This window comes from Condylostylus longicornis, unplaced genomic scaffold (assembly GCF_029603195.1).
Source record: "Condylostylus longicornis isolate FDR11 unplaced genomic scaffold, ASM2960319v2 ptg000039l, whole genome shotgun sequence".
Classification (NCBI taxonomy): domain Eukaryota; kingdom Metazoa; phylum Arthropoda; class Insecta; order Diptera; family Dolichopodidae; genus Condylostylus; species Condylostylus longicornis.
The window spans coordinates 1,037,671-1,050,582 of NW_026578008.1; the positions used below are offsets into that span (position 1 = coordinate 1,037,671).

The window sequence follows — 12,912 nt, forward strand, 5'->3', positions numbered from 1 at the left end:
GTATTAATAGACTTAAGTTCTGCATAAAAAAAAGGATAAGGTGTTATTTTCCTAACACCTTATCCTTTGAGGTCAGTTGTTACCGTTAATTTTTTATGTAAATCAATAATTTAATAGTTCTAATAATTTTTGAAAGGAAGCCAATAATTGTCTAAATTAAGAAAATAGTGCGTACCTATGCGTTTTTCTTTAAAATCAACTCAACACCTGAAATATATAGTCAATTATTTTCATCGTCTACAAAAAAAAAATGTATTAAATAAATATGTACACATAATTATTATTATAATATTTAATTATCGTAAAATTATTAGAGCTATAATAAAAAGACATAAATGGTAAATAGAAAGTTAATGTTATTTTATGACTTTTTGCTACCAAATTTTTTATTTAAAATATTCTTAAATTCTCTGAACAAATAATTATAGAGATTAAATAATGTAAACAATATGCTTATGGCATTGTTTTCTTCTAAATATTTCTTCATAGAATTTTAGAATACGCAACTTTGTCATATTATCTTAGTTATTTATTATCAGTAAGAATAAATTAAAGACATTAAGATTGTTGAACCCAATATACGCAAATACATATTTTATGTGAGATAAATCATTGCCAAGAGCATTAAAGCAAAAAAAAAAGTTCTTATAGATTTATTAGATTTAAATTAATTATTAATTTTACTTTAATTTTGCAATATTTACAATATGAAATACTTATTGCAAATTATTACTAAGTCCCTATAATAAATCAAACGTAGATTGAATACATACTAAAATCTTCTCAATAAGAAGTAGTTTCTCAAATGAAACCAGTGTTCATTACCTACCAACATATACATACATACATATATAGTTTTATTACATACATATTTATTCCAACATTATTTTGGTAATGGCACAGATTCCCTGACACTTTAAAATTGTAGCAATTATTAACTATTAACACACATTCTTCTGTTTTAATTGTTAAATTGTCTAGCAGCAATTACTCTACGTTGTACAAATATGTACATTTTGTGTTTTAAAATCCTTAATCATTTTTACATCAAGTGCTATTGATTAGATGCACATACATATATATACATATGTATATAATTAGCTGTAAAAATCCATTAGATTACAATTTAAAGGAAAGCAACTTACATTCCGACTCTTTCCTGTTTTCCAAAACAATTTCAACATCATGTTTACTCTCTTTTCATGATGCAATAAATATTTCTTTTCATTATATTTTTATTTTCATAACTGTTTTCAAGAAAAGCTGAACTCAGAGTTTGCAATAATAAGTTTTATTTAAAGAAGATTCTTCAAATTTTTCTGGCTGTTAAAATAATTTAAATATGAAATTACAAAAGGCTGTTCCCTTCAAAATACATATTACAAAAAATCCTTTTGTATTTTAGGATATTTTTCATTCACAATAACGAAATTTTATTTTAGAAAAAAAAGTTGTCATAAAGCAGTATTTTTCAAACTTTTAAGTCAAACTCAAAACGTCAAGAATCTATGTGTGTTTTGTGTTATGTGTATTCTATTTTTCTTAATCTCGAAGTAATCGGCAAAAGAATTTAGTCTGGCTTTAATTCAAAGATTTTTTAGAAATTCTAAAAATATATTTCATTTTACATCAATAAGAAGTATAACTGATTTTTATAATATGGAGGCAAGACATTTAGAAAATCCGTTTCCAGACTATGATGGTGGTAAAGAAAGATTAGAAGTTAATAGCGAAAAAGTAAGAAATTTGATATGTGATTATGTTGACGCTATTTTGGAAAATACGAAACCGGGTTCAGCAGATGAGGATACAAGAGGTGATCTTTATGTTGGAAATGCAGGTAATTTTGAAAAAATTAAAAAATTTTTAAGTAATAAAAAAAGTTTAAATTTATTAATTCAATAGGTATAGCCTACATGTTCTATAAACTTGCGAAATCTAATCATACGGGAGATTTGTATCCAGCATTAGATCATGCCCAAGGTTATATAAGAAACTCTAAAGCAAATGCATTGCGTTATAAAAAGCGAGCCGATGAAAGGGTAGCATTTCTTTGCGGAAATTCTGGAATTTATGCCGTTTCTGCTGCTGTATCTCAAGCAGTTGGTGATCAACGTCAACTTACTGAAGATGTAAATAATTTTTTGGCTGGCTACGAACCTGCATTACAAATTGCTTTTACAAGACATGGATGCGATGAAGTTCTTGTTGGTAGAGCCGGTTATTTAACAGGTTGCTATTGGTTAAATGACATCTTGAAAACAAAAGCTGTATCGGACGATAAACTTGAAACAATTTGCAAAGTTGTTATTGAGAGTGGAAGACAATATTCAAAGGAGACGAGAGCACCTTTACCGTTGATGTATCAATATCATGGTACTGAGTATTTAGGTGCTGCTCATGGGTTAAGTGCTATTCTCCACGTTTTACTGGATTCTCCGTGGTTTAAAAGTGATCTTTCGAAAGTGCCGTCAGACATCTTAAATGATGTAAAAGCATCGGTTGATTTTTACTTAAGTTTACAAGATGCAGAGGGCAATTTTCCAGTTGCTTTAGAAGATTTGAAGCGTGGGAGAGAAAAACGTTTGGTACATTGGTGTCATGGTGCACCGGGAGCGGTATATCTTTTAGCTAAAGCATATTTAATATTTAAAGAAGACAAATATTTGAGAGCATGTAAAAAAGCATCTGATTTGGTATGGCAAAAAGGATTATTAAGAAAAGGACCTGGTATTTGTCATGGGGTAGCTGGAAGCGGATACGTATTTTTGTTGCTTTATAGATTAACTGAAGAAGAAAAATATTTATACCGTGCAGTTAAATTTATGGAATATCTTACTAATTCTGAATTTAAATTGAAGGCTAGAATACCAGATAGACCATTCAGTTTATATGAAGGTGTTGCTGGAACTGTTTGTTTCTTGATAGATCTTTTAGATCCGAAAAACGCACATTTTCCGTTTATGGAAGTTTTCCATTGAATTTTCAAATAGCTTTTGTATATTATGAGCTTTAAATTTTCTGAGTGAATGATTTACCTTTAAAATATTAATAAAACAAAATAAAAAAAGTCTGATACAGAAAACATTTATATTTGATACATGTAGATGTGTAAGAATTAAATTATAAATATGAATATACTCGCAACAAGAAAATTCGCTTTGTAAGGCTTTGGTTTGTACTTATGTAGTATATTGGGAAAAAGTTTGTTTGGCTTCGCATATGAAATGAAATCAACATTGTACCTTCTATATATAGTCAAAATATTTGATCAAAATTTTGAAAGAAATTAACTTATTATATTCGATAATTATTATTATGTAGAATTATAATCTCAATATTAAATTATGATCTTTTATGATAATAATATTTCATTTAATAAAGTTTAACCTTAATTGTCATTAGCTAAAATTTGTACAATTTTATTCAAAGTCTTCTGATTTCAGTACTCCATAAAACAGTTGTAAGCTTATTTATGTCTACATAATGGGTTTACAATATTTAAACAACATTTTGTCAATGTTTCCTATTTTTATTCTCTAAATTTATTTAAAACTTAGGTAATAATATTTTAATAATTTAATTTTAAGTAAATAATTTAAAATTTTTTGAATAGGTATAAATAATTTAAAAAAGCTCAACTAAGTAGACAAACAATAAGAAAATTATAAATATAGAATAACTCTCTATACTAAGAACTACAAAAAATCTTGTTAAGAATTTTGAAAATACTGGAGAGGCTCTGGAGTTGTCATTTGATGATGATGCAAATGGTGATGATGATTATGTGGATGATGACCTAAATGATAATGTTGATCACTGCTGTGATGATAATAGATATCATTTGAATTATCATACATTCCGGGAACACCTAAATAAGCGGCTGCTGTTACAGAGGCAGGATTACTGTTATGAATTGCTGTTGTTGCAGAAGGATTTGGATCATAAAAATTATTTGATACCATGGAATTAACGTGATATTCAAAATAGTTATCAGTGGAATTGGAGTTATTGTTACCATTTGTTGTAGCATTTGCTATAGAATGATGTTCTGATTCTATGTTTCGATTGGTATCATTAATATTATCATTATAGGGCGTGTCATATGAAACGAAATCGCTTGATGAAGATGAATTTTTTTTACTAATATTATAGTTTTTTTTCAATGATGATAATTCAGGTTTAGTCGAGTTATAATTGATCTGATTAATTTGAGAATAATTTATAAATTCAGATTGCTGTATATCATTTGTTGGTATAGTATTTTCGGAGTTAGAATCTGCTAAAGTATTAATTGTATATTCGTAAACAGGACTGTTATTATCACTATAAAAATTGACACCATTATATGAATTTGATAATCTAGGATGATGATGATGGTGATGAGCAAGATGTGATTGTAAATTCTCATTGTAGGCGATATTATGATTATTAATATTGTTATTACTATAATGACTCGATGGACTTAAATACTTCTCCTGACATGGTGCATAGTAATCTGATGGTGGTTTTGAATTACTTGAGCCTAATTCTAATAAAATTTGTTGAGATGGAATGGAACTCTCTTGATAATCCTCATTTTTAATGTTGGCTAGAGGAAAATATTGAACTGCAGATTGTGATGCAGTACTTGTTGTACCTGCTGCTGCAACGGCAGGATTTGTATAAAAGTTTGAATGCCTTTGTAGCTCCTCGGTATTTGGGATCGGTGGGATAACATGATGGTGATGATAGTTGTTGGTTATTTGTTGATATATTGTGAAATTATTATTATCTGATTTGAAAGTCGCGTTGTTGCTTTGTTTAACAGGATGAACTATTGTAAGACATGATGAACAACCATAATTTGAACAACGAATACAACCTAAAAACAAAACTCTTATTAAAATAAAGTACCTATTATGATATTGAATCAAAATAAAATTTAAATACCATTAAAATTACTGCTAGCCATTTGTTGCACTTCATTATTACGTTTATAATTCTTTGATTGACGTAGTGTAGCTGTAAACTGTGTAGATAGAAGAACAAGTTATAAAATTAATAAATAATTGTTTGTATTAATTTATTTTACCTTATTATTTCCTAAATTAATATCCTTAGCTAAATATGCTGCTAAACTTTTAGATTTTCTACCAGTTCCAGTTGTACTGAACGCTCTACGAGATTCTGTTGAATTTTTTGGTTCTGGTTTTGGATGATCATGTAATCCTTTAGCTTGAAAAAATATTGCATTACCGGAATGACGCCAAAAATGTGTAACAGGATAACCGCAATGTCCACGGCATGGTTTAATTTCTAAACGACCACCACGACATGTTTTATTTGGGCAAGGTCGACCTTGTTGTTTTCTTCTTGCTTTATCACATATTGCTGGACGTAAATGAATTTTTGTACCACTTGGTGTTGTACAATTTTGTGAACAAACCAATACACCTAAGCAACTTTTTTTTAATATATTAACATTATGATTATTTGTATTACGCATTGCCCATCCTGATGTATGTTTTTTAGCTTCTTCACATTTAATTGAATATATTAAACGTACATGACCATCTGACCATTCTTGAAACGAATCAAATTCATTATGATCTGTAACATTTGGTACAGTTGTATCATTAATATCCCATTCTCGAATCGATGTTGATTTTTTCATTTTACCTATATTCTGGTAGAAATTTCTGGAAAAAAAATTAAGTATGTAAATGTTTTAATGTGTGAATAAATTAATTTATAAATAAAAATAGAATAATGTGTAATAAACAAATGTAATTCAATATTAAGGGAAATTACAAGTTTCATTATTTTGAATATTATAAATATTTTTGAGTACATTTTAGAAGGATCCAGATTATATTGATTGTTGGTAAAAAGGATATTTTAAAATTTTAATATTCTCAAATTGAGTTGCATTCGAAAATCAAAAATCTTAACTTTTGAGACAACAGTATGGCCGACGGCAGTTTTCAAACCAAAAGGTAGTAAACAAACACATGGTATTAAAGGTATAATGGATTTGTTTTTTTAGTTTTACAATGTGAAATTAATTTTAAATAACAATATTTCTTTAATAACTTCTTATATGAATTTAAATTAAATTCGATCAAACCAAATATAATAATAACGTGTACCTAAATATAAAAATATTTATTTTAAAAGTTTATGAGACCCAAAAATGGTAGCGGGTTTATTAATAAAATATCCGAATGAAAATTTTTTTTTTGATTTAAAATTAAATCAAAATTTTTAGCAATTAACACACCTATCATCACTTACATTATTTATTATATTAATAACAATAAACTGTTTGAAAGAATCATTTTAATTTTTTTTTAATATTTTAAAAAGACATGACAAAAAAAAAATGGTTACAAAACTACAATGGTGTCTTTTTGCGTGGTTTAAAAATTAAAGTGTTAAAGATTTGTAATTCTTTTGTGTATAAGTATGTTGATAAAAATTAAAAAAAAAAACGAAAAAAAAATAAATCCGAAAAGACCTACATGAATTCAAAAATTTTTTTTGCTTTCTTTTCAAATAAAATAGCATGAAAAAATTAATAGGGCTATTACTGTTACTATTAGGCTACTTAAAAAATAAATTCAATTCAAAAATAAAGAAAGAAAATAATAAACGCGTTTATAAATGCGTTTATATTTTTCCTATTATTTTCTTTTTATAATAAACATGGTAATTAAATCATACTGAAATTAATAAATTAGAAAGATAAACACTTTAAATGTATGCACATGTGTGTATATTCAGAGTATATGAACTGTATGTTATAAATTTTTGAATATTAATGAACGGTGGTCGTCGTATAGCTCTATGTTTATTTTTTTTATAAAATTAATGTGATAATGGTACTTATTCTCTCTGTGGGCTTCTCGACGATGTCTACCGATATTGTTATCTTATATTTGCCATCTAAAAATTAAATGAAATTTTAAAGGTTATATTGATTGATGTTATTTATTCGTTTTATGTATGTAATAAGGTGGGTTCCACGTAAGCAATTGAATATTAAAGAAGGATGTTTTATCATTTTCATTAATTCGTATTTTAAAAAACTTAAATAATTTTAACAGTCAAAGAAATTGTTTATGTGAAAACTTCAAATCTTATGCTTGTAGTAAGTAAATAACAGTTTTGCAGATGTAAAACTGAAACTGCAACATCGCAACATATTTCAGTGTTTCTCAAAATATTATTTTGCAGTAATTTCTTTTAAAATGCTTATTTAAATTGTCAAAAATATTTTTTAACTAACTGTTTTTCGTGACCAAAAATTTAGAAAATAGCAAATTATTACAAATGATGATTAAATTTTGAATCAAAAAGCAAAGAAGTTTAGAGATGGCTTGGCTAAATTGATGGATTAATTAAGTTGAACAAGAGTGTAAAAAATAAAAAAAGAGGATAAACAATTAAATAAAGAATAAAACATCGTTTGCTGTTACAATTATAATGAGAAGAATTGAGTACACCTTGATACTAGAATAATATCCACAATCCTTGTACAATAATGTAAGATAAGATGATTGGAATGGAAAGATATTGAATTCGAAGCCCGATTTCAGAAAATATTAATAAGAAAGAATTGCTAACATTTAATTTCATGAAATTATACAGATCTAAGGTGTACTTAAAGTATTAGATAAGTATTTGAGTTATCTTTTCCTATTTTATAATGTAATGTTAAGAAATTATATGTCGTTTTTTAGAGAAATCTATTGGGAGCAACTATTTCAATATAAGTATATCAATGTATAACAATACTTAAACATTGTGTGCCAAATCGGTGTTAAATTTTAGATTAAATAATGGGAACACAATTAAACTTTTTTCTAACATTGTTTTACCAAAAGCAAAATTACACAGGTAAGTTATTTGAAACAATTTTTAAAATTCTCATTATGATTTTAGGTAATAAACATATTAGCGTATACTGTTATCAAAATAATTGAAACATGAAGTTATAGTCATCATTTGAAATATTAGTATGTAATTAAATTTTAATGAATTCGCAATAGGTACCTGTCCTTAATCAAAGTCAATACATTTAAATTAATATTCATTTTTATTAATTACGTGTTAATAAATTTAGAGTCCTTTAGTTATTAAATTCTGCCAATTCAAAATGTTAATAAATTAAAATAAGTTTAGTTGTAAATAAGCTTAAGTAGCTGCTTTTTGTAATGGTTTATATCCAGATATTTTAAGAACCCATTATTACTCGAGATTATTTGGTAAAATATAATTATTGGTTTTGTGCAAAAGCATCTCATCGTGTCATTAGCTTTTTATTGTACATACAATGTGAAAATTTTACAATAAAATTGTGTACAAATAGACATAAATTTTCTAAATCGTGTTTTTAGTACTTTTATATTTTCGATAAACATTTTTAGTTTTTGTTTGGATCAAAAAATATTTATTAGCTTTTTATTAGCACTTTACTACCTATAGTGATAAATGTATCGTTATCAAAATGCATTGACTTAAATTAAGAATTTAAATTATCAAATAGATTTATCAAAAGATCTAATTGCAGTCAGTTATATTCCACATGGTCTAATTTTACATTCTTTCAAGAAATAATTTAGTCAAACTTTTAATGACTTGTTTCGTTTAATTTAGTTTCATGATTATGGAATGGTCTAAAATTAATCATATTTTGCGGGAGTACGAGAATTCAAATTTATTTTCCTGAAGAAATCAAATTATTGAATTAAAAAGGGTATTTTAGTAAAATTTTGCAAATGCTATGGAAGTTGCGAATTAAATTGTAACAAATGGATTAAGAGATACAACTCAATAATAATAGTTCTTATATAATTAATTCTAAACTCTTCTAAAATTTGCAAACAATTTAATTTTTCAAAATAAAATAAATATCATAAAAAACATAACAAAATTGTCCCAAAAACAAAAACCTGTGTAATATGAGACAAATATGTGGTTATACATTCAAATTTTTATATGAAAACGCGGTGTGATGGAAAAGAACCCTAAAAAATTGATTTCCTGTTTCTTAAATTTCATATAAAAATCAAAATTTTCACAAAAATAATAATAATATTTATATGAATTTCGTATATAGTGTAAATATAAAAAAAAAATCTTCATTGCAGAGGTGTTAAAAACAATCTCACAATTCTAATTTCCTAAAAATACTAAAAAGAAAAGGTCCAGTTTAACACAAAAAAAAAGTAAAGAGCGACATAAAAATATCAAAATTATCTCATATTATTGGCACATTAAAAAAACTTAAATTACATAAGATATGAAGAAAAAACTCATCAAAAAATCAAATGAAATGAATTTTGAAAGTGGGCAGAGTAATAAAAGTACTAAAATTCGACAAATTTTATTTCAATATATTTAATAATAATAAAAAAAAAAATAATATTATGATCATGACACTCAACTATATAGTTTTTATATGCAATACTTTTCTATAAATCTAAAGATATACAAGATCATTAATATGCCGACTGATTGTCCAACAATTTTTTCTTTAAAAAATCAACCAAATCTTTAAATCTAACTATCACATTATACAAGTTTATGCACCGACTGATAGGACCACCCAAAATAACACGATATGCGGTAAAAAACGAACAACATATAATGCGACCGAATTTAAAATGTTATGGAAACATAATTTTTAAATACTCTCTAGTGTTGAGATAATCTTTTTGTAATTTACATGCCGTATATTCAAGTTATTCTTTTAGTAAAATCAACATTTGCTCTTCTTCTTTTCTACTTTTTTGAATATTTACTTTTGATTTGAAACCTGTTACACCAATATTTCCCATAGTATAAACGTAGTTTCCTTTACAATACAATAATAAATCAATCGGAATCAGATTTAATTTCATAGAGAATATTTTGTTTCTATATAAAATATTGAATTAATTCCTATATTATTTCAAGACAATTTTGTTCCTTAGAGCCATCAAGCAAAATACATAATAGAATTGTTGAGCAGCCAAAACAAAATTCAAATCAATTTATACAAAAGAAAAGTGTGCGTATATTCGATGATAGATTTTAGACAATAGTAAAATGAAACAAGTGTTGGACCACATTATAAATAACAAAATTCGTATAAATGTGTAGATGCATATATTTTAAAAGAAACTATATAGATTCTTGAATGAATATAAAATAATTGAATTCAATATAAATGTTATTTAAGAAGAAAATAGGTACATTGTAAGGAAATAAAGTCAGTCACAAGTATTCCATGTAGGTGACAAAATATCTATGTAACAGAATGCGGTCTTTAAAATCTATTAAATGATTTAATTTTGGAGATCCTAAACTGAACGTAGTATTTCGTCTTGTATATGTATAAAGAAATTTCGACCACATAATAGACAACCTGCTGATAGGATTGTTATGGTTTTCTTTCTTTTTTCCTTTAAAAGAATTTTTGTGTGTTTTTTTCTTTTTGTTGGTATTTCATTTATTATATATATATTTTTTTCAAATTTTAGGGATTCCGAAGGTTTACTAATTATATTGCTGATTTACCGTTAGCCAACAAGATTTATTTATAAATCAATGGAACATCATCAATTAGCTGAACGGTTTTAATTTAGATTGTGTATCGTCCTTCTAATTATTATTCTGACGAATTATTTCGCCTTTCAATGAAATAGCTCTTTTCGAATTCAAGAGTAAAGTGGAACTTAAAAAAATAAATCATTCTATATAACTATAATTTCGGTTAAATTCAGAGCTTCTATTTATTTATAAAGTGTCTGGTAACTCTAATCTTAAAAGAACTACACAAATCTCTGTAATTTTTAAGGTCTTTTACAATAATATATTAATATATAAGAAGTTGTAAATTTTAGAGATAAGCAGAATTGTGTTAAAATTTTTAAGAAAAAAGGTAAAAAAAAAAAATTTAAGATTTTATTGTTTATTAGTAGGATGATAGTTTTCTTATAATATACCGAATATATATATTATATAGAACCACATAGAATCAACCAACCAACAAACAACTAACCTACCAAACAACTAACCAGTTGAAGAAGTTTTATATTCAAATTGTTCCCATTAATATTAAAATTTTTTTTTTGGTATAAGAGAAAATACAATAAGTTCTTTCTAAATTTTAAACCGATTTTTGACACGATTTTCAATTTGTCTTATCACAATATCCGGATGAAAATTGAGATGAATAAATAAATTTTGTGTATACATAAGCTAAATTTAAGAATATTATAATATTTTGAAAGAAGAATCAAATTAATCAATTGGAAGTTGTTGAATTAAGATTTTCACCTATATAAAAAAGATCTTAAATATATATATACTCGTATATGTATGTGTACATAATATATTTATGTTTATCTTCATATTTATAAATAAATAGGCACAGGATGATTCTGCAAAGAGTTATACAGCCTAAACAATAAAGAAATTCAGATTGCAAAATAATTTCCAAAAAAATCATAAATAAATTTATTTCATTTTTAAAACCAATTTCAGTTTTAATTCTGTAATTTAAAATATTTCTGGCATCATATGAAAATTTTTTATAATTCTTTTTGGTTTTCTAAATGTCATGAGATTTCATTATTTTAATAGCTCAACAATTTTCAAAATAGTTCATAAATTTGTAGAAAATTTTTACTAAATATTTTTGCAATAATAATTCAGATATATATTTATTTGTAAAAATTCTCCAATTTTTTGAATTTCATGTATTTTTGAATTCAGTTAATAATGTATTTTTTTGCTATCAGTTAATAATCCTGTCCTAAAGGTGAAAAAATCAATTTTCACAACCAATAACAATTTTGGATAAATATAATTTTATATAAAATGTGAAATTTTAATTACCTAGCTTGCAATGATAGGTTCCGAACGAATTAGTAAACGATTTCATGACACTTTATTTTGAAAACAATAACTTAACAAAATAAATTTTATTCAATATTAATTTTCAGTGCATCATTCAATACATTATTCACACATTTTTGAAATAAGATGGCTAACATAAATATAATTAATATACGACTCCTACTGCTTGCATAATTTCTGTTGTCTAAATTGTAAAGTAAAGAATAGATATTCAACTAATTCCATTTGGTCTTGAACAACAAATGGATGTAATGCTAATTTTAAGTAAAAGAAAAATTATTTTTTTTTTTACAAGATTTAATACAAATCTTCGATTTTAGTGTTCGATTGATTTATTAAATAACGTTCTCTAATATCTAAAGTCAGTTATTTAATTTCTATACAGCGTTCGATCGAAACATTCGATTATAGAAATTTAATATGATGAAATTGGTATTGTAAATTGTAGTGTCAGGAGAACATTCTAATTTAAATTACTTTCATAACTATACACATTTCTGCTTTAGTATCTGCTTATAAAGCGAAAATGCTTCATGTTTAAGATTATAATAAGACTATAGAATAAAGATGGTATAAGTTCCTAATTAATAATTATTATTTTTAATTGAATTAGGAAATTAGAATTAAATTAGAAAAATTCTAATTATAAATTAAAATCGAAGAGAATAAAATTTTAAATACACTATTGCTTAATATTCTCTCAGTTTTAAGATTCTTTCAATAAAATCATTTTAATTTTACTCTTCCTTAGTTCTCTCCTTATTTTGTCGGTGACACTTTGTAAAAAGTACAATAAACAACAATTTTTTAATAAAATATTTAAATTTTATTCAATAAAATTTTAAAAAAAGCTTAATTTCTTTTCATATATACAAAAACACGCATTTTTTTTGTGATAATATATCGGACGACACTTCAAATTAATTTCAATATTTTGATAATCACATTATAATGTATTAGACGGCAATATATGATATTCGATATATTAAATTATTTAAATCGATTATAAAACTTATTGATTTT

The 12,912-nt window shown here is 25.2% G+C and overlaps 1 protein-coding gene across 1 annotated transcript; it reads left to right on the forward strand.

Annotated features, from left to right (window-relative positions):
• Positions 1 to 1,525: 1,525 nt before the first annotated feature.
• LOC129609466 (lanC-like protein 3 homolog) lies at positions 1,526 to 3,411 on the forward strand. The gene is made up of 2 exons (XM_055521380.1): positions 1,526 to 1,840; positions 1,906 to 3,411. The coding sequence occupies exons 1-2, from the start codon at positions 1,660 to 1,662 to the stop codon at positions 2,979 to 2,981; spliced, it is 1,257 nt and encodes a 418-aa protein (XP_055377355.1). The 5' UTR covers positions 1,526 to 1,659; the 3' UTR covers positions 2,982 to 3,411.
• Positions 3,412 to 12,912: the final 9,501 nt, after the last annotated feature.